Source organism: Haliaeetus leucocephalus, unplaced genomic scaffold (genome assembly GCF_000737465.1).
Source record: "Haliaeetus leucocephalus isolate CR32 unplaced genomic scaffold, Haliaeetus_leucocephalus-4.0 Scaffold140, whole genome shotgun sequence".
NCBI classification, from domain to species: domain Eukaryota; kingdom Metazoa; phylum Chordata; class Aves; order Accipitriformes; family Accipitridae; genus Haliaeetus; species Haliaeetus leucocephalus.
The window spans coordinates 7,537,058-7,561,701 of NW_010972576.1; the positions used below are offsets into that span (position 1 = coordinate 7,537,058).

A 24,644-nucleotide genomic window follows, 5' to 3' on the forward strand; every position below is an offset into this window, starting at 1 on the left:
TGGGCCTGAACAATACAAAACTGAGCCAGCGCTAAGGACATTTTGGTAATCCGACATCCTTTCTCATCCCACACTTCTACTAGTAGAGTGACACCACAGCCAGTTTGGCTCAGCGGCTATACCTAAAATAACTAGGGAGAGCTGACTACAGACTCTGAGAGGAAGAGCCTGTAACAGCAGGCGGAAGGACAAAGGCACAGCTCTGATTTCCTGGGCTGCCCTGTGTTCAGACAGGGGTTTACCCTGGTGAGGTTTCCCTTCCAGTCAAACATCTTCAAAAGCAGTTTTTGAGCCCGTTTGTCAGCCCAGTTAACACACCCAAAGGATCAGTTTTGCAGAGGCAGAGCCCTGCATCTCTCAAGTGATGGAAACTCAGCATCTCTGAAAAGCCAAGCCCCAGGTCAGCACACAAGTCCTCCAGACTCTTTGGAAATGCAAAATTCAGTCTTCACTGATTTTATATAGAAAGGGCAATTCTGCAGTCAGTGAAAAAAAACCCCCAAACCCAAAACCCAACCACTTGGGAGTCCCCCTCCTAAGTGCTTTCACTAACTAACACACATCACTGCCTTACCCACCCAGACTAGAAATGGCCATGTGCAAACCCACTGGGAGAAGGTCACCTTCTGAAGTGTTTAAGGGATCCTGAAGAGGCCAAAACACCCTCAGCAGCAGTTTTGGCAAGAATTAACATAGCACATACAGCAAGTGGAAGGGGTTAAGTCTAAGTACCACAACCCAAACAGAATCTATTTGTGAGCCCACTTGCCCATATAAAGAAGGAAGGGGGAGAAGTTGTTCTGGAAGTCCTCTTCTCGCCTCCTCCGGCATGAAGCCTGACCATGACAACTAGCACCACATTTGACCTCAGCCATTTGGCTTCTACATGTTAGCTCCCCAGGGGATCAAAGCAAAAGAAAGCATTACAGAAATGCTCTCCCTGGGACATCAGGGTTGAGCCCTAGCTTGGGGCAGAGTGAGCTGGTGCACACAAGCCTCTGGAGTGGGAGAGCAAGCCCAGGTGGCCTGGGACTGCAGTACTGTGAACCCTCAGCTACTTGGTGCGTTCCTGAACTCGCTGCCTTTCACTCCTTCAGGCAGCATTTGTCCAACACGAGCACCTGAACCGACTTGGGTTCTTTGTCTTGGGACTTTCTTTTCTGAAAGTCATAAACTAATTTGAAAAATGCTGAATTGTCAAAACCCGCACCTGAGACATGGGCCCTTTCTATAGGCAGAGCACAGCTCTAGGCTTTCAGTTCCCTGCAGTATCCTCTGTGCTGGTATACCACCAATACACACTGGGAAGAAAAGACCATCCTCTGTTGCCACCATCACAGTGTCACTGCTGCAGCCCACACAGTCTGACTGATGGTGTACATAAAGAACAAAATTTAGGCTAGCAAGTACGTATGACACTCACATGGACTATTCAGCTTGGACTCTTATGTCTGTATCAAATGGGGTGGGTCTTCCAGATACCTTCCAGATATTTGACACCAGACATTTAACCAATCAGCTACCAAAATCCCAAGGGATTCTGACCTAAAGCTTTTAAAACCTCTTTTCTTCCCAGTTCCCTGAACATGGTCATAATGTTACAGTATCGCCTTCCAAGTGGAATGAGCTGGCAAGAACCTTGCTGCATAGCTCATTTTCTTTGCTCTCCCAGACATGCAAGTACTTTCTTCTACTTCAGTCAAAGTGGCCATCAAAAAAGTGGGAAGAAAACCCAACTCAAGCCTAGGCAAAACTGTAACTTATACCATCTGAGTGATGACTGGGAGATTCTTACAGCATTTATCTAGAGCAAAGGAAGATGCTGGACTCCAAACAGTCAGGTCAAAAGTCTGAGGAATCTTTACTGTAGCTACAAGAGAACAGAACAGTCTTGGTGCTATCTGACTTCTGCCTTCACATAAGATCAGTCAGGGCACTTGCCTGTTAAACTAAAGTAGAAGCTATTTGATGATTTAATCACTATTCATCCTACTTTGTCTCTTGCTATGATATCCTGGGAAAAAGAATAGCATGGCTGCCTTTGATAGTCTAAATATTACAGGATCTGTAAGCAAATCAAAACAGAAGGATCCCTTCACTGAAGTCACTGAGCGCAGCGTCATGTCTCCTACACTGGCAAACTCCATTTTGGGCATCAGGCCTGGAGAAAGTGGGCAACAGCAAGTGTAGAGAGTGATGGAAAGCCACCTTTCCTCCCCCTCCCGCCTCTGGGAATGGCCCTTCAGTTCCCAGGGAGCTCCTCAGCTCTCCCCAGCCAGGCTCCCACTGCATCCACTTCATGCATTTGTCCATTTGGTGCTCTCTCTTCTTTGTTTACTGGCAAAAACAATCTCCTCCTTTACATGATCTTGGAGCTAGTATCTCTTTTACTGATCAGGACCTCCAGCAGCCTCAGCTTGGCCTTAATCTGCTTGTATTCATTGTATTCTTCAGCCATAGGAGTGCGGTCTTCTTTCTGCACGTTCCTAGGGGGAGTGAAAGCAGATCATGAGCATTTCTGTAACATGACATCCTCCCTCAGCAGCCTCCCTCTGTTGCCCAAGATGACCTAAAAAAGCAGCTCCTCTCCTCCACACCCCATCAGGGAACAAAACCAAAACTTTTATCCTTTGAGAGGGAAAAAAACCAACCCAACAACCAACCAACCAAAAACAGAGGGGCTAACAAACTGCTCCAACAAAGCATGGAACGCTTGCATATTGAGGCTGAACACAATCCCATGGTTCCAAATGCAAAACCCTACTTGAAGCATGCCCTACTTCTCTGAAATTGCCAGCCTCTACAAAACAGCTGAAAAACATTTCAGGAGCCATCTGAATGTCAGCTTGCTAGCATGGCAAAATAAAATACAGCCTCTCCTGGCTTGGCACCACATCACTTACATGAACACAGGCACACTTGTGAAAAGGAGGATGATATCTGATCAGATTTCTCTTAGCTTACATGAAACTTCTAAGTTTTCAGTGATTTTACGAGAACCTATAAGGATGATGACTAGCAGCAAGAAACCAACAAGATAATTTAAGAGTATAAATACATTAAAACATTCTATCAGCTCATTAATGAGGGATTTTTTCTGAAAACAATAAACCCAGCTACACTAAAGCACAAATACTTGTTAAACTAGTGTCTGAATACCTCACAGACAAACAAGATTAGGATAGAAATGTAAACATACATCATAAAAAAAAACATAAAAAACATAATTATTTTATTCCTGATAAACTCTTCCACCATTCTGGTCAGCTGTGTTTGAAGCAGCTGGATTTTCACAATCTGTACTTTTGCTTCTCACTGCTTGTCCTAAGAGAAAGTTTTCAAAGAGGCCGTGGTCCCTGAAGTTCTTTGTGGGGGCAGGCAAGAAGTAATTCATTTTAATTGGCAACTATAAAGAATGTGGGTAAAACACTGATGATGAAGAGATATGTAATAGTGAATTCAGGTAACTTTCCATATTTGGAGGTCTTTGCAGATGCCAAACAGATTAAAAGTAGCTGAAGGACAGAAAGACAGCTGAGAAATTATTACCTTCCATTTTGTCGGAAAAAATTATCTTCAAAGTCTCTCAATTTTTTTCTGATTCGCTTTTTCTCTTCCCTGACTTCTTGGAGCTGCTCTAGGAGTTCAGGGCTGTTGGGTTTAAATATAAACAAGATTATAGGTATGTACACAATTATAACAGGAAACATACAGTAAATCTACAAATGTATGGTTGTACATATGCCAAGCAATGGACCTGCTCCTGCAAGCAGCTCTGGCAACCTGATATTACTTGCAGCAAAAAGCTCTCTTAATTTAGCTCAGCAGAACGATCATACACTTAAGCTGAAGCCTCTAAGAAGGTCAAGCATGCATTTCGCAATTCAGCACTAACTCTGTGAAACTTACTTGCTGAAGATGGGTCTGGGTTTGGTGACTTTTATAAGATCAAGACTCAATGGTCACGACTTAAGGCTATGGTGTACGTGTGTTTGCATCAGACCTAGGTGCTTCAAACTAGCAAAGCTAGTTCAACTTGACCTCTCTAAAACCTGAAAAACCTTGTAGACTACAGGGTTGTTTTCATGATAAAGGCTTGCCACTGGTGAAGTGGAGCTACTATTTAGGGCTAGAATCCAAAGCTGCAGAAGTTAAGTATCAGTATCAGGACAAGGCAGTTTCTTCCCAAACCCTTTCATATGAGGGTCTATTGCATTTAAAAATTAAAGCACAAAACCTTCTGACTCAGATCATAAATGGAAACAAAAAGATCTAGACACTCTTCTGACAAATAAAATGCTATCTTAGCAAGAAATAACTTTTTGAAGTTGCCTGTGAATTCAACATACATGGATGCTTCATGAAGATTTGAAAGCCCCATATCCTGATTGCTCCTAGATGGCATCTTATCATCCACTGGGGAAACAAAGCCGTCAGCATCATCTTCCAGTTGATCAAAGAAGCTACGCACGTTGAAATCTGTTTTCATGGTAATTGTGAAATCTGGCTTCACATTGCTGTCCTCCTCAGACCCCTCCTCTTCCTCCTACAGAGAGGGACAGAGCACCCCCGTAACAGAATAGGTTACTGCTTCCCTTCTCAGAAACAGGTACCTCCTTTCACCACATGCACTGGGGAACAGATATGAAAAGTGGATAGGCAGAGCAGGCACTTTAATTGCTAAGCAATACGGGACACCAGAAGACCATCAGTAAGACACCCTGTACCCAAAGCATGTCAGAGAAACTGCAGCCACCAACTCAGATTGGGTCGGGCAACAAAACTGAGTGAAAAAATACCTGGGGTTCTTAGCAACCTGTTTGTTTAATTTATGTATTCTGATGTAAAGAAAAACACTTACAGTCATTATGAATGTAGCCTAAAGCATACCAGCCATCCTCTACGTTTCCCTGCAAATACACCTGCAGCATACAGATTGCCAGGTTAAAATGCGAAATATTCTCCCAATAGATGCAGCTCAACAGCTCTCTCTAATGGCTGAATTCAAGACCTCAAATGCTCGTACAGTGATATCAATGAGCTCAGATCAGTCTTTCAATGGCCCAAATGTGGGATATGACTGACTGTAAAAGGACTGCTGTTGCCAACGTGTTCCCGACATCAGCTCTGTACCATTTAGCTGGAATACATTAAAAATTGGAGCGGAAACACTCTGCCCAGTGCAATTTCCCTGAAGTACACTGATGAATTGGTTGCGTTCTAATTTTTTGCAAAATTTACAGGCACAAAATTTGAAAGTCTCTGCTACACTTGGTACTTGCTAATTCATAGCATTCTCAAATGTTGGGCTTGTCCTGCGACACTGTCCAGAAATCATCTGGATTATCAGGGAACACAGCCCAGTTTTCTCTTACTTACAGAGACATTTCTAGAAGGCAGTTTTCAACCTTAATATAAGGAATGGGGCATGAGCATTAGAGGAAGGTAATAAATGCCAGCATGGACAGTAAGTCTCTTAAATATGTATGTATGTGTATATATATTTATTTTACAACCATGTAACCCTAGCCAGGAAGGATCTAAGCACATGCATATCTTTAAAAGCTTTTGAGGGCTAATATCACTGAAGTCTTCAGGTGTATGCAAAAATACATTGTTGCACTGGGATCAAAAGAAGACATTTTCTTTACTTTTTTCATGCAATTCCTTGTGAATAGTTCAATTATTCCTAAGAGATTACCCCCCTATTTCAAGCAAAAAGGGAGAAAGTAACACTAGGACCTGGCATAGTCCCATTAAATCCTCAAAGTCAGTGATTTATAAATGCATACATTTAGATGAAATCAGAGTTTGCCCAGAGTTTTACTTTTATGTTAAAGCTCTAGGCCATGAAAATGCAATGCAAAGCCACAAGCTGAGAACTACAGCCAAGATGGAGGCTTGAGGATATAAAACAAGATTAGCTGGGGAGAAGTTTTGAGTAATAATAATAACAAAAGATACACAGAAGTTTGAATACATCTCAGGAAAATCTGCAGGGAACTTGAGAAAGTTAAAGCAATACTTAGCATATGATTAGATAAGACCATTTATCCAGATGTAAATTATATATTTTAAACAGAAGACATAAAACAGCAGACACGTACTGTCCTTAAACCCTGCAAACAACTTCAGGCTGGGCTGGGGAGGGGAGACCATTGCTCACTGCCATTTACCAGTCCCCAGGTGTGCCATCCTGCCCTGCCGGGTAAGGGCAACTAGGACTGAAGCAGGAGAACGCCAATCCTGCTGTAGCATGGAGGAGGATCTGCTAAGTCAATCTAAGCAGTAAAAATGGGATGCTTTATTTTAGGGGAATCTCTCTGGCACCAAAGAAGGAGCTCCTGTGCCTTTTCCTGGAAGAGCAAGTTGCTTCTGAATTCCTCTTCTGGAGAGAAAGGAAAGGGACAATTTTCATAAGCAGTGTGACAAACTGCTCCCGAGGACGGATGCAAGGTGTCTTCCCCACAGACGCCCACGAGCCCGTCTTGCTTGCCGCACTCCAGGGCACCAGCACACCGCCGAAGCCAGCAAAGATTACTCTGGCCCAGAGCTCAGGAGCAAGCCTCCTGCCAATGGAAGCCCATGGGAGGAAAAGAAAGCGTAGAAATTTCACTTGTTTAGACCTTGGTGCCCAAACACTACATCTGGCTGTCACAAGACCTCTTAAAGCATTTTGCTGTTTAAAATGAAGGAGTGAATTAAAAGGATTCTTAGCGAGAACTCAAATGGAAACGGCCATCTAAGGCCTTTGCTTTAAACAAGTCTCACATGGGAATCTTATTTTAAACCTGAACTGGCATTTACACCTTGAACCAGAATGATCTTCATTGGCTAGATCCATTTGGCTTGCACCTGCTTGGATCTTCAGGCAATCACAAGGCATTTAAATTTTCCGGAGTTACAAATATAAAATCCCCAGAGCATCCCATCATCAGCACTCCCAGCAAGCAAGCTTCCCAACGATTTTTTTCCACACTGACAATATTAAAGATATTGTACCCAAACGCTTGGTAAGGCTTCACCTCAAATTTCCTTTCAAGCTCTTACCCAACACTCCCAAATGCTTCAAAAAACCCACCCAAAATTGAAAAACCCAACAGTGTCAGGGGCCTGTCAAGTTAGGCAGTACTCTGCCCATAGTGGAGCTATGCAGGGGGCAAGTTTTGGGGCCTTTTGGCAATTTCCTCTCTTTCGTTCTGAGTGTAGTTCAGTGCAAAGCTACCACATGCAGCTTCACAGGGTCCCCTTTAAGTGTTAATAGGCACGTAAGTGTTAATGCTCTTAAGGCTGTCACCCAGATCTTCAGTCAGAAACCTCTCAAGGTTTGTATTCCCTGCAGGACACTGCTGAGCTTGCTGCGATGCTGCCCTGGCACAGCACCAGCCGTGCTGCTCAGAGATAACCATAATTGACAGCTATAAGTTTTGACTCCAGTTGCAAGCATAGGTGAAAAATAGAGGACACATTGAAAGAAAAAAACCAAAACCAAACAAAAATATACCCCACCAGGCCACTACTGCAGATTTGATCCAGCAGTTATCTAGAAAATGCAGAGAGCTCAGTGATGATAAACCAGCCTCCAAACAGCAGCTTAACATCTTCAGTCTGCAATCTGGTTTTAATGAATATGTGCCTTGAATAGTCCATTAATATACAATCTACTTTATTTGACTAATAATCACATCATCTTGGATGTCTAGGTCTGCAGTATTTACACCATTAACCAAACTCTGTCTGGACAATGGATAAATGACCCAAGTGGACTGAAGCACATTTTTCCCATTACATTGCAAGGGTAACGAGAGCAAGCCAGGGCCCAGCTCCATGCTGTGTGTCCTGGTCAATCATTGGACTTCCCTACTCAGGGGAAGAAGGCCCAATACTGTAGCAGTCTTCACCACCAAGAATTACTACCCCACAGCAGCACAAGAAAAAAACACAACAATCCTGCCATCCAAATCCGACCAAGTGTTAACTAGCAAAACCGAGTTCTTCTTACTTCCATCCTCATGTGACTTGATTAGAAATACCCTTCACAGGGTGGTCACAAAGAGCCCTGGATAAAATAAGCACGTGAATGGGAGTAGGTAAGGATCCCGTAAGTGCCCCGGTTGGCTCCACGTGCGAACGTTAGTTCTGTGAGAACTCATTCCCGCCATGGTGCTGTGTGCAAGCCACAGAGCTTTGGAGTGAGAGAAACTACCACAAAACAAGTTAGTGTCATTAAAAAGAAAGGAGGAAAGCAAGAAAAAAACCAAGGTACAAAGGTAATTGTGATTTTTTTTTTTTTTAAAGCAAAATAAAATATATTATGTGCAGGTGGAGGGGGAAGGAGAAGGATGGGAAAGAATGCAAAGCCAAGGAAATACTGTAGACTTATCTACAACAAGGGAAGAATTTGATCAGAACTGGTGAGGCTTAAAGCAGCTACTGATTTTTCAGGAGGACACTGCAAAAAAATCAACACTGATGGAAAAAAATATCAATCATTCTCTTTCATTGGTATAAGGGGAAAATTGATGCAAACTGAGCAATTAGTTAGCAGCTGGAGGTCTTCACCTTTATCTCCTTGAAGAAGGAAGCTGTTTCGCCCTCGATAATTGGCTGCAGCAAAGGGCTTCTCCGCTTGCTGGAGGGGGAACCCTGTGACAGGTGTTAACAAGTATGTTACATTATGAACCCCTTTCTCCTCCACCACCTGCTCTCAGCTCATTCTCACACATTCACTCTCAGCTCATCGATGGACCATCAGGAGAAATCTATTTCTTAAAGAAGAAAAACATGCCTGGCAAATCCCCTGAACCTTGGGCTGTTTTCTCTCAGGATGTTGCTTAGCAAGGGACATCGCTGCCAAACACTTTTAAGAAAAAAGCTTGGATGCTGGAATACTAGCTGGGCAGGAGCTACAAAAGTAAAGGCTGCAAGAAAATAATCCCCAGCCTGAGGCCCATACACACACACAACATTTGGTAGGCTCTCCAGAGCTACAGTGTAAGCCCAGCTAGACTCTCCATGCTCGCTTTCCTTGATTTCCTACTGAAGTGTCTAATGATGTAGAGATGGATTTTCAAATGTATCCTGCCTCTGCATGAGCCTCTCACTGTTCTCACTCAAGGAACTGGGGAAAGCCAGTCTTGTCTCTCCTCTGCTGGCCACTGTGCAATTTCAGTTTTGTGTCTAAACAGGACATGAGCTCTCTTTTGAGAGCTTTGTGTTGAACGAACTGCCCATGCGCAAGTACATGGTTTCTTCCTTCTTGATTGCCAGCACCATCTTCACAGGACACGTTCTGGGGAGTACTTTGCATATTCAAAGAGGAACAGCTTTTTGTTTTGTTTTAAATGCAGGATGACCTCCCACTATTTGCACAAGAAAACCCACTTCTCAGTGTGACTGCACTGAATAACGCTGTGCCAGTCTATTCACTTCACTGGCCGTCTACAAAAAATGGCCAGGACACAAGTGCTGCTTGGGAACCACAAAAAAAAAGTACAGGATCATACATGACAGAGTAAACAGGAACCATGATGAAACAATTCTCTTTCCATAGACAGGATAAAAGTATTCTGTGTATATTTTTTAGATCAAATAATTTTTAAAAAGTGGCCTACACAAGTTGTCTAAAATCAGAGATAGTGCATTTGCTCCCTAGAGGGGTGCACTGGATTCCTTGCTGGTGGCAGCGCCTCCTTGCCAAAGCACCACATCGAATGAGGGAATATCCACCAATTGCAGGATCTCTTTAATACAAATGAAGCGTTAGGAGACTGTGGGCCCTTTCTCTCAGCCAAGGAGACTGGTATCTCCTGTGGGACCCACACAAGTCCATGTTCCTGACATACAATCCTGTGTAACCAAGCAGCATGGAAGACCTACAGCTCACAGTGGGTTGGTAAGGAAAGGGAAGTGAGGCTGTAGCCAAACACAAGATGATGAAATAACAGCAGCAGCTCAATGGAAAGAGGAGAAACAACACAAGGTGAGATGTGCCCCATGGCTCATGGGTGGGCACTAAAGTCCCCTGACCAGCTTTGCCTGACTTCAGTATACGGTGTGTCATTGATTCACTCATCTGCTTGGACTTCGAGTGATAACAGAGGTTGGGACTTGGCCTCAGTGATTCTGTTGTATGTGAAAGTGTGGTGATTCCCGTTTCCCCAGCTCAAAACCAAAGAAACAGCCCCCAAAAGAATGCTCTACTCACAATGATAGGGATGGTGTTGGCTCTGGAGAGGATCTGCTTGACCAAGCGATACCTGTCATACAATGGCTTCATCACCTGTCGTTCATTTTTGGTAACCTGAAAAGGAAAAAGAAGCGAGATCCGTGAAGCCTGTAGCAGATAGGCTGCACTCTATAATGCATGTGCCTCTGTTCGCTGTTAGTCAGAGGGGGTCGAAGGGAATTTCATGAGGATGACAGGTTAGCAGCATTAGCCCTGAAACTGGTAATGCAAGTGCTCATGTATGTCATTCCATCTCCTGTCCCAGATGACAGATGAAGCAGCACCCAAGCTGTGGGGTGTCTTGTAATGCGGCTGTATGAGACAGGTGGTTTAAATGACCAACTTAGGTATCATATGTCCACAGCACAAAATGACCCATAGAGGCAGCAGTCTGTGCTTGTAATCACGTCTACCATTGTAAGGCACAACATGAGGTTTCCCACCCTTATTCTTGTGGCTGGGACCTCAGAGGCAGTGTTTATGACCCACGAAAAGAGAAAGGAGCTGCGATGACTGGATAGTGCAATGTAAGGAGACCTTCCCAGGGTAGATTAAATGACAGATTTCACAAAAGCTGACTTTCCGGCTTTGCTATTTCTCCTCATTTCCTGTCCAAGCCAGCCGTTCATCTTTTTAACCCCCTAACCTTGCTCTCCACCCCTCCTCCCAGCAACGTTGCTGGGGAGAAGTTACTATAGAGCTGAGAAGGGATGAAGGTGCAAGGGCCGTGTGGCATAGAGAAGACAGAACAGTGCTGTGATGCCCACCCCAGGCCTTCCTTACATTGCTCTGTCCCTTACTCCACTCCTCCTAGCTGCATGTCACGCTCCCTCCTCTGATTGTCTTACAAACTCTGAGTGTTCATTTCTGTTTTTCTTTCAGATCCAAGCTAAGCCGAAAATCTCAGTAGTACTGAGCGCTAGACAGTGCAGGAGAAGGGAAGACCTAACAGACTAACAGACAGTAGCTAGTGTGGGAAAGCAAAGGTCTGTCCAACTAAGTGGTAGTTGTGAGGAAGTTGGGTTTTGTTTCTTCAATGTTTTGTTACAGCAGGGTTAGAAAACAAACAAACAAAATACTCAGCAGAACCAACCTGATCACTGTCTTTCTTTGTATTCAGCCCTGTCTGACCCACATCCTATTACTGTCCTTCCATTAGATCTTTTGTCTAACTTTAGATTATAAAGCTCTTATGAGGGGAAGCTTTAACTGATTCTGATGTCATGCCTATCTTCCTCAAGGCTTTTTACTGTTGCTAATCACCAGAACATATGAACAGCTGCCCTATAAAAATCAACATCAACAGTGATGAGCTTTGTACAGTCTCCCTTTCTACGACAGAAATAGAAGGAAAGGGAATACAGCTTGAGACAGGGAGGAAATTTTAAAATGAACTGTCTTTTACTTTGTCTGCAGTTGACTTTCACTGCAGTAAGCTTTCTAAAGCTTTCACATCCTCCCTCCAGAGCAGGAGAGAGTGTTGATTGGCAAGGGGCAGAAGAGCTGTAAATATTGCCAGGAGCGGGACTGGCAGGGATGAACTCTAAGAATCTGGAAGTAGCACCCTCCTCCTGATAACCAAGCCTATTTCCTATGTTGAAAGCAGATGAATAGGGAGGAAGGCCTTTTTATTCCTTTCTGGCTTCCATGCAAACATCCCCAAGCCTGATAAGGGGCATAGAGATGGGCAGTCCAAGCTCTAGGGCCTGCATGGCCCAAACCTCTGAAGCACAGTTAGGCTCCAATACTCTACAGCCTCAAGCTGGCTGTTTGTTGAGTTAAGCAGCTTGCATGCATTAGAGAGATGTGAGCAGCATCAAACAATTCACTCAGCCCTCTCTGTATCGAGTTTTGTGTTGATGTGTCTGCATTCAATTGCACTGGCTAGCAAGCTGCCTCCACCTTTGGACGTTTCTCTGCAACCAATCAAGCGTGCAACTGGAGAAACTGGGTAGCCTATATATATATGTATAAAATACTGTATTATTCCTAGCTTTAACAGGTTAGCAGTTAGTAGAACAGGAGGCACAGAACTACTATTGGCTCAGACAGCCTCTGTTACTTAAAAAAAAAAAAAGAAAAAAAAAGACTATGCTGAGGCTGAGAACCAAACCTTCAATTAACGACATTTCAAAGTCGATAAATAGCACTGTTCTGTACAGAAAAAACCCATAAACCTTGGAATGTGCAAAAAATCCTTAGGTATGCTGAAGAATGGAAAAAATAAGTTACACACTTCAGTGTCTGAATATCAGTATGGAGGAAGAACACAGGGAATTAATTTAGGCATTGGAAGTTAAGTGTATGGGGCCTGCATCAGCCCTGCAGACTTACACCAGCACACTTAACAGAAAGCAGATTCTGACAGAAAACATTTAGCACATGGACAAACTGTCTCAGTAGGTAAACATAAGTAATACCAGCAAAACCCAAGTATATTTTGGGAGAACATCAAAATGCAAAAAGACTGTTGGAATAATGGAGCCTTTGACTCAACTCTGGGGCATGCTCCACATGGCAAAAGAGCAGCAGCTGAGGAACAGACCATTGCTTGCATTGTTAGAGCAGCTCAAGAGTTTCTGCAGATGGACTTTTTGGCTTAACTAAAACAGTTCAGTTCCACCTTTGCAGGTTCATCTATCACTGGTGCAGAAAGACCCAGTTGCACAACAAATCTGAGCTCCATTGTTTTTCTTGTTTAGTTAAATATCTTTAGGAAAAAAAAATACTTGGCTGAACTATCCCCATTCTCCTCAAGCTCTCAGTACTTTTCCACTGCTGCAGTGCCAGGAGCTGGAAACAGCAAAAGCTGATCAGCTGCAGTCTTCTTTGCCATGCAGTTCAGTGTTGCTAGGTATAGACTGCTTACTTAAAAACAAACAAAATAAAAAGCAGTTGTATAAATAAAGCATCAGAAAGGGAAGAAAAAAAAAAGTATGCTGACAAGCTAGGCTCTGGGCATGTTCTCTTTTTAAACAGATTTAAGCGAGTTCACTTCAATGAGATGCCACCTGTTGGTTTATATCCTTGTAAAAGCAGCAAAAGCAGACTTGGTCTCATGGAGAAGACAGGGAAGGTTAAGTGGATTCCCTTGTGCTGGCCTTTTGCTATTTTACACAAGAATAAAACTGCATGTCCTCTCATACAACTATGCTGTTTTCAATTGCTGGTATATGTGACTGTACAATATTAGCACTTCATGAAGGCATTTAAATAAATTAGTGAGACTTTTTTAAAAACAATGGACAAAGGAGGAAATAATTCAGGAGCAAAAGGAAGGAAGAGATCAGGAATCCCATGCAGAAGCAGAATGACAGATTTGTCAGCTCCACTACTCAAGTATTCCCTATCAGCAGTAATTTGCTGCTCCCAAGCCACTGCTCAAGGGATTAGCACCACTCTGAAATTAAGTTACTTTACCTATACAGCTGGTAGCAAAGATTATAATGTCATCAGTGAGAGAAGGGATTCATATAAAGCCAACTTGGTGGCCTGGAAGCCACTCTGTTTCTGCCACTGCAGAGATCAACAGTAGACGATACTTAATTCTCTGTCTTCACAAATTATTTTCCTTTGTTAAAGAAAAACCTCATGCCCTTCACTTCCACTGGCACATGGAAAAAACCCTCCATTTCTCAGGGGAAGAATGAAATCTCCTCTCAACTTATGCTGAAATGCTTAGGAGACAAACTGTTTCATGAAACCTTTGGCACAAGAGGATTGTGCAAACAGCACGGTGCTGGGAGCAACACAGTGCAGCTCCTCTAAAAAGGAGCAATGTATGCACACATGTATTCCCAGTTAGCCATTAATACTAGCAAACTGCAAAACTCCTGGTTGGATGGGGGACCACACACAACTATTCTGGTGCAGACTGTATCCCCGGCAAAGCTGGCGAGTCCGCTGGGCCTTAAACTGGATGTCTGTGGATCCTGGTGAGTGTGATGCCAGAATAATGCACATTCAGCCTATAGGTATTTGCCAAGCCCAGCGCTGTGTGCAGACATCACCTTGCTGAGAACAGACCCCTCAGTAGCAGTAGTGAAGGATCATGGAGGTGGATTAGAGGATGCACATGTGGTTTGAACAGCAAGAAGTTCTAGCGACTGACATCAAAGGAGCATTAGCGGGATCACTTGCCACAGACAAAGACATATAAAGATGTACTTTGAAAAAAATGCTGCTGTACATACCGGTCTGCCATGAATGCTTTCATAATACAGCAAAGCTTTTTGGAGAGCCACTTTTTCAGCTGCTATCTGATCTCTTGTCATGTCCTGTGAAAAGTGGCACAGAGAAAGAGGAGGAAATAAAAAAGGTCAGATTCTTGGACTCAAACAATACTTATTTGTGGCCTAACCAAAGTCATGTCATTTTGTCATTAATGTTTTGAAGCCTTATCTCTGCCTTCCGGTCCTCTTTTCCCAGCTATATGGCCAAAGAGGCCGTTAATGTGAGTAGCAACCTATGCACAATGCAGACAGATTAAAACCATATAACTTTGCATATGAAGGAATTTTATGTACATAAGGGGGATTTATCGATTATCAAGTGTGCTTTGAAAGAACAATGGTACGCAACTTTTAATGATGGTGGCTCTTTTTCAGTTAAGATCCAAAGTGTAAATTCTGCCACAAAACACGTTTGTTCTTTTTCTCCAAATCTAAGACAAGCTCCAGCACCTCTTGCAAAAGCTCACCATCTTTGCTTTGACTGCCACAAACACACTTTACCAAGAACTGAAGTGCAGTCAGACCATCTCCTTCTGCCAATTCTGCTATGGAGTGAAAAGCTCTGGCAGACAGGCTGAGGGGACCAAGCCAAAAAAAGGGCAGACATTGGAGAAAACTTCCCTAAGTTTGCCAGAGTTCCCTCACTGAACTTGCCTGACACCGAGCCTTCTCTCTCTATCACTGCACCAAATACTATCACAGGCTCTCTTTAAATGGCCAGGCTGTGGATTCTTGCTACCATCAGAAAACAGCCAAACACACACTGTGTGTATCATCATCTTCTGCAGATCAAGTAAACAAAAATAATGGTGTCTGCACCTCTCTTACAAAGCACTGCACAATTTACACGTCAGCAGACTCAAGGACTTCACTTACAAGGCTGCCCAAACCTCAGGACCTAGCAACATCAGACACAAAGACCTCCCTGCTGATAACCCTCAGAGATTACAGCAGCTGACAGAGCTCAATGTGAAACTCTGAAGAGCAGCGATAAAGAGCATTCAGCTTTGGAGTGAACTAGAAGAAAACAGATGACCCAATCTCCAGAATCACTGGAAGACTCAGAATTTGCCCAAAGCCTTTGGACGTAACAACAGAAATAGCCAAATATGGGGCAGGAAATATTGCAGTAATTCAGAAACGTTACTTGGAATATACAAGGATCAGAAAAAGAACACACAATAACATTCAATAGAAACTGAGCTCTGGGAAGAAAAAGATCAGATACTAAAGGCAGAGGGAAAGGAACTAAAGCAACTGAGCCAGGAGTAAAGGTTGCAGACTTTGTGACAAAATGTAGAAGACCACAGGGCTTTCAGAAGTGACTGTGCAGCCATGAGTTACCAACTTGTACTTTAAGTCCTAAATATGATCTGTCTACATTGTACCTTAATATCTTCAGGTCGGTTTGTCTCTGTTCTTTTTTCTTGAAGCTTCTTCTGGATAGAATCAAGGGTCACTTCCACGGCAGGCTTGGCAGATTTATCTGACAGGTCTTGCTTCTTGTCATCATCCTTTTCAAGCTGAGAGCCGAAGCTCTTGGGGAGCGTGTTGCTTCGCTGACGCACAACAGGGCCAAGGTCCTCCTCTGATATCTTCAGTTTTGACTCTAAAACAGGGACATTTGGGGGAAGATGAATATTTTTTCTCTTAAAATGTGACAGTGACAGGATCGCTGCCTAACATCAAATTTAAATGAGGCAGAGTCCAGCTGCCCCCAAAAGGTGCACTAGTGGTGGCTGCTCACCTTTAAGTTGCTTTCGGAATTTGGCCAAATCATTTGTCCATTTGAGCACTTCAGGGTTGGCTGCTTTGTCACTGTGGGAAGGCTGGGAGGAAAGAACAGTCATGCTGAATCTGTGTTAAACCAACAAGAGAGACCCACCGAAACAAGCTTGTGTCACAAAAAGAGGCACAACAGCATTTGGACCCAGAATAGAGCATGGGCACTGACATCTGACGGGCACCTGCATACCTCTGAGCAGTTCATTTCAGACCTTGCTTTAATTGCTCCTGCCTGTCACAACACTGTCTCTTAGGGGCATCATGAGATTGATTTTCTTTTTAGAAAACACTAAACTTTTGATGGCAAACATTAAGTTGTAGGAGTGGTTCAGAGGGCCAGATGCACGCTGGAATCCTTGTGCCTACTGTTTCCTAAGAAGAGGGCACATCCAAAATAGAGGAAGCCTAGCACGAACAGTTTGAGAAGTGTTAGGATGCGTGTGTGTATCCACACCAAAGGCTGCCTTCCATCCAAAGACACCAAAATAACCCAAATGCTAGGCTACAGCAAGCTCTGAGCCTTTCTTCCAGCCTGTTCTGCTGCAGGCAAGATCCTTTCAAGTACAATCCTTTGTGGTTTAGATCACCAACAAAGATGCACACATGCAAAGCTTTAGATCCTTAAAAAGCCTTCTGTGCATCAGAAGGACATGTCAGGAATAATTAGAGTACAGTACACTGCTACTGCTCAGCAGCACTTGACTGTAGTTCCTTGCTCAGGAGTAAAGGCAGCTGCTCTCTCTCCTCTGCAAAGCACTGGTGTCCTAGGATTAGCATCATGCAAATGAGATGCACAACTGTGCTTCCCATAAGCTGAACTTGAATAAATAAACAAGCAGAAGTTTAACATAGCTATTCCTACACACTGAGCGTGTGCTTTTGGCAAACCGCCTTAAGCAGTGACCAAACTCCTGTGAGTTTATTAAGCTATCTTTTGTGCTGCACTGATAGTACATAACGCCTGGAAAGGTAATTCGCTTGGTGGGGATGCAAGTTTTCTTTTTTTGGGCAGCACCTTTTTTATTTTTTATTTTTTTTCCTTATAAAAGCTTTCAAGCCCTCTGCATGTTTGACAGACTTCTCTGATGTCCCTTCCCTTTGTTGCTAATGCATACCTCTCCATACAAATGCTTATCTCCTAGAGACTCACTCTGTATTTCCTCTCCTCTTCGAATTTGTCCTCAAATCTCCTGATCTTTTTCTTCAGTCCCTGAATCTTCCGGGTGAGTTGTGCAGGGGTAAGGTCCTCTCTGTCATCTTCATAAGATCCCAAAGATGAACTCCGCCTCCTACCAAGAGCAGAGATTGCAAGAAGAGCTTATCCAAACAGCCACAGTACATCTTCACACAGAGAAGACCACTTAAAACTTTGTGTAAATAAAGGCAAATCCCACAGAAGTGAGAAAGCTATGTTGCTACTCTGTAATGACAGATAGCAAAAGATGCTGTAACAGCCTCTTTCAACAGCAGCAATTCCCTAGATACTAATTCACAAACCAAGAAACGATTAGTTACCAAGAACTTTTCTAAAAATACCAGTTTCCCATCAGCAGGAACAGAAACTCAACACAGCATAGCTATCCAGCGTATGCGATCCAAGGAGACTTTGCTCGATGCAACTGTGCAAACCCTTTACAGCTTGGGGTGAGAGTCAGCACAGGCAAATCACAACCCACCTCATGAAGGAATGAGAATTGGGAGGGGAAGGAGGCACTTCTGTATCATCCAGGTACTGCTGGCTCTGTCCATAGGCATAGAAGCGAGGGGACAGCATAGGATCGCTGTCCTCATCCAGAAGCTGGCGAATTAAGCGACCGGCCTGCGGGGAAAGGCGAGCCTCATCTGAGTCTAAGCCGTCTCGCTGCCATGAGGAAAGAGCACGGATGGGTTCTGGGAACAGTAAGACAAAGGCTGGTTTTATCGTTTTTGTTTTACACGTATGACAGGCTCCAGGCAACTTTTCTAATGACTCCTGACCCGTTTCTCCTGGACCACAATTCCTTGTCGTCAGGCATTCTCTGGGTCATTACTTGCATGTGCCCAGCATGCAAAGCAATGCAAAGCATTGCCTGGCCAGTAGTGGGTACTCTACACAAACATAAATAATCTCCTAGGTGCAACAGAAAACTGTACCCAAAAGTTGGCCAGTGATTGCCATGGACTGACACCATACAAGGCTATCGCCAGCCAGCACCTTTGAGGAAAAAGTTATGCTGGGCAAGAGAGAATTATTGGCACTCAGCAGTATAAAAGAAGGCAACTGGATTACAGGAGGATTTTTTTTCAGTTTCAGGATGTACAAGTGCTGTAAATGAATAGTATATTAATTGTCCTTCCATAGCCTCCAGCACTCCAATACGACCCTGCAGCCTGTTATTGGAAATTCAAAGACTAGGAGTAAGCATACGTTCTTCTAAGTCTGCAAGGAAAAGGCGTCTCACCTTACTACCTGTTCCACAGGGTGCCTCGCCTGTAAATTAACAACGATGGTAATATGGTCAGTTTCTCCCTTTTATCTTTCACATGCAATCGTGCTGCTTAACTGCATGGTAGAAAAGTGAGGAAATCTTCAGTCCCCTGTATGATCTAACCAGCTGGAAGTAAAAGTGATGTTCTACAGGGACATGGTGGAGTGGGATAAAGGGAAACCCAACTTAGCATTGCTGATTAGCATAGTGGAGCCCATGGAAAGCAATCGCCTCAATCTTGTGATCACTCCCTCCAGATGCCATAAGGAGTCTAACGTTTTGTGTTCAGATAGTTTACTAAGCTGATTTGCATGCTCCTAATTAGCACCACAGGATTAGACAGTTTAAGAGCCAGGCTTTGAACTTATAAATCTAATGAATAGTTCTAGAGTCAAGTAACAAAACAAAAACCTTATAGAAAGCTCCCAGACCAGTCACAGAACTATGGACTCTATTTCCTGTGCCCAGTGTGTCTACTCTTCTTCCATGAAGAGAAGGGGCTTTTGAAGTTGTCAATTTTTGAATAAAGGCAGTATTTCCTTTTGCCGAACAAGGTTAAGATTTTCATAGCTCAGAACAGATTGCATGAGGATTCCCTTACAGAACCTCTACGCTGTTTAATATTCCCCCCCATGTACAATTTGGACAGCGCAGATCATCCACAATTCAGTAATGACAGGCTTGGCGGTATTTTGCCTGTATACAGCATCAAACGATGCTCTCCTCCTCTTCCCTTCTTCCTTAGCACATGAATATAAATGGCACGCCTCTGCTTAGAGGCTGGTGCTGCATGCAAACTGATGCATTGCTCTGAAAGGGATGGCTGGGGGTTTTTGCCTCTCACAGGTGTTGTGATAAATGAAGCACATAAAAGGCCAGCTCGCAGAGGCTACTTTGATGAGGTGTGCAAGTCCCAGGTGTATGTAGGCTGTTTTGCCATGGATTGGAAAGCTTATGTAGCCTGAACTTCTCTCAGTTAATTCCTGGAACAAGAGTTTTTTCTAAGCTACATTCAACCTTGGCAGTTCTTAATACCTGAAATATTTTGCTCAAGGGATCTGGTAAGAAGGAAGGTGAAACAAAGGGCAAATGCTTCAGCTAAACTGTGACACTTCGGTGTCGCACACTTCCCTGAATCTCTCATGATTTCAGGAAGGTCCTCACAAAATCTCTTGTAGCAAAATAAAGGCTAATAAAACAAAAGGAACAGATTTGATACCTCAATTTCTGCTAGAAAAATGTTAAGTGATGCACGTGATTCTACCAGACATCTCTCACTTCCAATTTTTGGAATACACTCTCATCCCTAAACAGACTTTGCTCTTGGAAATTGTTAAATCACACCTCCATGGGATTTACAGAGATGGAACAAACTCAGAAGGAATCAGCAGCATATTTAGCAGCAACCAAGTTAAGCTCCTACCACACCAGCTAACAAAGCCATTATTAATCATGTATGATGCATGTGACTTTGTCCCAAGGTGGATTTATATACCAGATAGAATGCGACATTCAGGGAATTGCAATGGCTCAAAGAGCCTCTGATCAAACCCCAAAAGACAGCAAAGCGCTTTATGCAAGCTAGTGGGGACCGAGGTATGTGTACTTTCTATTGTGTTGATTTCAAAATTGAAACTCACATTCCAAAGGAGAAAGTGTTAAAAAGGAGAAGGAAAAAACTCCTAAAAGGAAGAGTCAAATTTGAGACTTGACAGAAGAAATGGCTGCTATAGAATATCAGCTGTTTTTAACCCTTGCTCCTGGAAGGCCTGACTCTATGGGTAACTTGTTTCCCTTGCTGACTGTAAATATTTAGAAGAAAAAAAATCTCATCTGGACACGAAATGGCTAACCCCCAGCAAGTAACACAGCAATTAATTAAGGAACATATTTAGGCATGTAGAATTATGAATTTTATCTACATCAGGTCATGAAGTGGACCAGAGCTGTAGTCCAACTGCCTTCTCTCTCATACTGGCCAGGGGCCAGGCGCTTCAGCTGGAAGCACTGGAATCGCTGGATTGCACAAATATACAGGAACCCACTAAGGGTAAGCTGCCACTTTTTCTGACAGTGCACAATCAACCAATTCCTCTTTAACAGAATACATAATATCTCTTGTTATTCATTTATCCAAGATAGCTATCAAAGTGCTGAGCTTTTTCTGAAGGCTGCTAAATTCCTGGACTTAATGGTTCAGGTTTGAAGTATTTGCTATCAGGATTAATGTTGTCACCCTTTCCCCTTTCTGCTAATTGAAGAATAAAATCTCAGTAAAGAATGTGTTTTACCTTTTCTTTGCCATTGATTTGACAGAGCAGTTACCCTTATTCATCTTCTGTCTTGAACAGATCTCTCTTGCTCAGAGAAAACTCAGTTTTCTACTCATCTCCACATTCTTTCCATGTACTACTTATTTCCCCATTTTCCATAATGACAACCTTTCATGAAAAAAAATACTTGAGAATATTTAACCACTATGGCTGTACCAGTGCAAAGAAAGGGTGAAAAAATTTTCTATTTCTCGGTCAGACTCTCAACATATTTCTTTTAGGTATGCCTTTTCTAAGTCTGCACAGAAGAAGTGAAATAAGCTGGTATGGAGCCTACAGTCCTTCAGAAGTGCTGCACTCCCTCTCAAAATCCCACGATCAGTTAATCTTTCAACAAAGCTTGTCAACCATCTGCCAGGTGTTGCTCTGCAGAACTCTGTAGGCACACGTATGCCTATAGCAATACAACCTCTCTGCCAACCTGCTGCATAGAGGACTGGAGATATTAATAAACCTGTGTCATGTGAGAAAGAAGGAAAATTAATTGAATCAAACCGGTGTATTATTGGTGAGCTCCAAGCCATCTTGCTGACAAAACCTGACTTTTTTTATCATTACATTGTATATTTGCCACAGGCTTACTGGGGGCTGCAGGGCCAACAGAGGGGTGCCCACACACACATCCCACTTGAGGTTCAGCCAGCAAAATGCCGCAGGCATCTCCCGTTTCCCTCTCTGCAGCCACACAGCTGATATGTGCTTCTAACACTGCTTCTACACACACCCATCTGACGAACAAAGGAGGCCAACACTTAGCTGCTGTAAACCAAAGTAGGTCCGGAGGGATTAAAAAGCCTAAACTAATTATGACACCTGAGGTCCTAGTATTAAATCCCACTTGAAAGACCCCAGAAAGATGTCTCATAATGAAGCGAATAAAGCAATTTAAAACCCCCAACATTCACTAGCTCAGTAACAACCTATTTTACTCATCTTATACTGCTTGAAAACACCCTTGTCTGAATACACCAGGAGGTATTCTTTCTACGTAGATCAAAAAGAATGGCCCAAATAAAGCGCTACCATGCCTTTTCAGTCAGTGAGATGACACCTCTCAGCTAGCAAGCCAACTTTGTATTTTGTTTATAATATGTCATAATAAACAATGAAAAAATAAATTTTAAAGATATCGATGCTATAAAATAAAATAAAATCGGGAAACAATGCAATTATTCTTTTCTACACATAGTAATTAAAAATGCAGCGTGTTTCCTCACCTCTGGATTTCTTATGCTAAAGAGTGTTACACACAAATACACTGATCTATCTAAGTCCGCAGTGTTGAAAAAAAAAGAAATCTAAATCCAGTTTCCCTGTTGCTATACTCTTAGGATTTTTTTGCACTGCTCTGTCGGTTTTTTCCATGGGAAAGTATCAATTAAGTCCGTGTCGAAACTATTTGTAGATCAGCTTTACTCTCAGGGTCTCAGTGCTGCAATACTTGAGTTCTCTACACTGAGAACTCAAATTGTGTTTTAAACTTCTGCTTTTATTCTTTTTTTTTTAAGCTTGAAATTTGTAGAAAAATGTCCACTGATTGTTTCCTAAGTGCTTGTTACTGTAAACTCATCCACAGAACTTTTTTTGAAGCGTCAGTAATCAGGCAACGTAGGCAGCAATCACACGCATCGTACTGATTTACGGAACTGCCTGTTCAGCTCCAAGCTGCTGACAGAGCCAGCTGCTATTATGGAGAGCAACATACTTCCAGATTTTCCTTGAGGGCAGGATAGCAAGTTCTGAGCTTGAATTAGAAACATTTGGTAAGAAATCTGCACAATAGCACTGGTCTGTGAGAGAACACTCTGTCTTCCTCGCTCATGGCACTCGATTCAAATGTAATCCACAACAATTAAAAATCTTTGCTATGGAAGTAGCTCTGAAAACGCTTGCTCGCAAGCCATCTCAGCTGGCACTGACTGACCAGCTTAGCAAGCAAGCCTAGCAGTCAGACATCCCAGTACACAGAGACAGCTCAGTTCACACCCAGCCTGAGAATAAAACTATTTGATTTGCATCCACCAAATGCACATTAGTAAAATACTTCTCTTGGACCGTGGGACATGCACCTAGGCTAAGTGTTCAGCACTTGAATTTTGCCTACATACTACATCAATAGCCTGATGATTACTACGCATATGCCCCTACGTGTAGCTGGCAAGGTGGATGCAGAAGGTGGGCACATGGCAGGGTGTGAGCCTATGCACTGGAGGAAGCAGGAAGCAAATTTCTCTGTCCTCTCTCTGCTCAGCTTTAGGTAAAGGGAACATAGCCTGGAGAAGTACAGCAAACCTCTCCTCTTGTGTACAGATTTGACTATGCAGTGAACGTTAGGGGAAAAAAGAAAAAAAATCCAATAAAAATTATTTCTAGCGTAACATAAAAGGCAGTGGGCCTTGCCAGCTCACCTGGCAGCAGTTATCACAGTTCTTTGCCCCTGAATGAGGGTTTTTAAGGCAGCTCTGGTCTTAACACGATGGAGAACCTGCCTGAGTGACAAATAAAAGCTAGTCAATGGACAAGGTTGTCTTGTGTAATTTTGTGCCCGTTCTTCAAGGCTCTTTCCTAACATTTGACTCGATGCAGTGACAGCTACAGCTGAAGGCAATCCCTCAACCTGTAACTGTTCTCACGAGCCACTTGTGAAAGGCCCAGCAGTTGCCCTGGTCACTAGATGCTCTGTATCTCCTGCAGTATGATACAGAAGACCCTGCCCTCAGAAGTCAGCTCAACTATGTCCCGGAGGAAAGGGTAATATCCTGAGAGATTGACCTACCAAATTTGCTAGAGCAGAGCAATAAGTAACTCAGCATTACCGTATTTGGAGGCACAGCCCTTTCTCTTTTCACTGTGGATGCAACCAGAGCTGTGGCACGGATCCTGAAGAGATGTGCGAAGGTTTGAGTGACACAGGCCGGCTGGCAGGGGAAAGGAAGATGCCCTGGCTGCTAGAGCTGTGGATGGGTGGTATCACCCTGCCCTGCAAAGCCAGTCTCAACAACAGACTCTGCCGTTAGCTGCAGAAACAATCTGAGAGGTGACGTTAAGATCTTCCCCTTCCTGGCTACTGCGAGCTTGATTTTACATCCACAGCTAGGAAAGACTCAGTCTCTCCTTGCTGAGATACAGAAGGCACCACTTCGGTGCTCTTTCATCTGCGCCAACAAAATGGTGATTCTGGAAGGCACATGTTTTAGAAGATGACATCTCTCTCACCCCAGACAACTGATTCTTTTGCAACTGCCCACCTCCTCCTCTTGTGAAATACATGTAAACAGAATGGAGGAAGGAAGAATCAGAGAGAAGCACTCTTCAAGCACAGTCACACGTGCTCACAATCCTGTTTCATACTTGCAGGGCAAGAAAGCTAGAATCCAAATGTAAAAGCATGCCTACGAAGAGGGAGTTGTACCAAAGGTGCAACTTATTTCATACAATGGGAGAGCCTCTGGCAGACAGAAAGGAGTTGTGTCCTCCCCTTCATGCATTCATATGACTCCCACTAGTAAACCACCAAGGAAAAAAGAAAAAAAAAAAAAAAAAAGAGTCATTACTTCCAAAGGTTCACATGATGCCTGAAGCCACACATCACCTCTGA

At 43.3% G+C, this 24,644-nt stretch overlaps 1 protein-coding gene across 2 annotated transcripts in view; it reads right to left on the bottom strand.

Annotated features, from left to right (window-relative positions):
* Nucleotides 1-2,359: 2,359 nt before the first annotated feature.
* FAM13A (family with sequence similarity 13, member A) overlaps nt 2,360-24,644 on the bottom strand; it is a 130,828-nt gene continuing 108,543 nt past the window's right edge. For both annotated transcript variants that reach the window (XM_010586154.1, XM_010586155.1), the window contains exons 13-22: nt 17,922-18,135; nt 17,396-17,534; nt 16,208-16,289; nt 15,849-16,069; nt 14,422-14,505; nt 10,208-10,303; nt 8,563-8,646; nt 4,350-4,546; nt 3,550-3,651; nt 2,360-2,486 (exon numbers count right to left, since the gene is read on the bottom strand). In XM_010586154.1, the coding sequence (XP_010584456.1) occupies nt 2,360-2,486; nt 3,550-3,651; nt 4,350-4,546; nt 8,563-8,646; nt 10,208-10,303; nt 14,422-14,505; nt 15,849-16,069; nt 16,208-16,289; nt 17,396-17,534; nt 17,922-18,135 (1,346 nt within the window). The remainder of the gene's footprint in view (nt 2,487-3,549; nt 3,652-4,349; nt 4,547-8,562; nt 8,647-10,207; nt 10,304-14,421; nt 14,506-15,848; nt 16,070-16,207; nt 16,290-17,395; nt 17,535-17,921; nt 18,136-24,644) is intronic.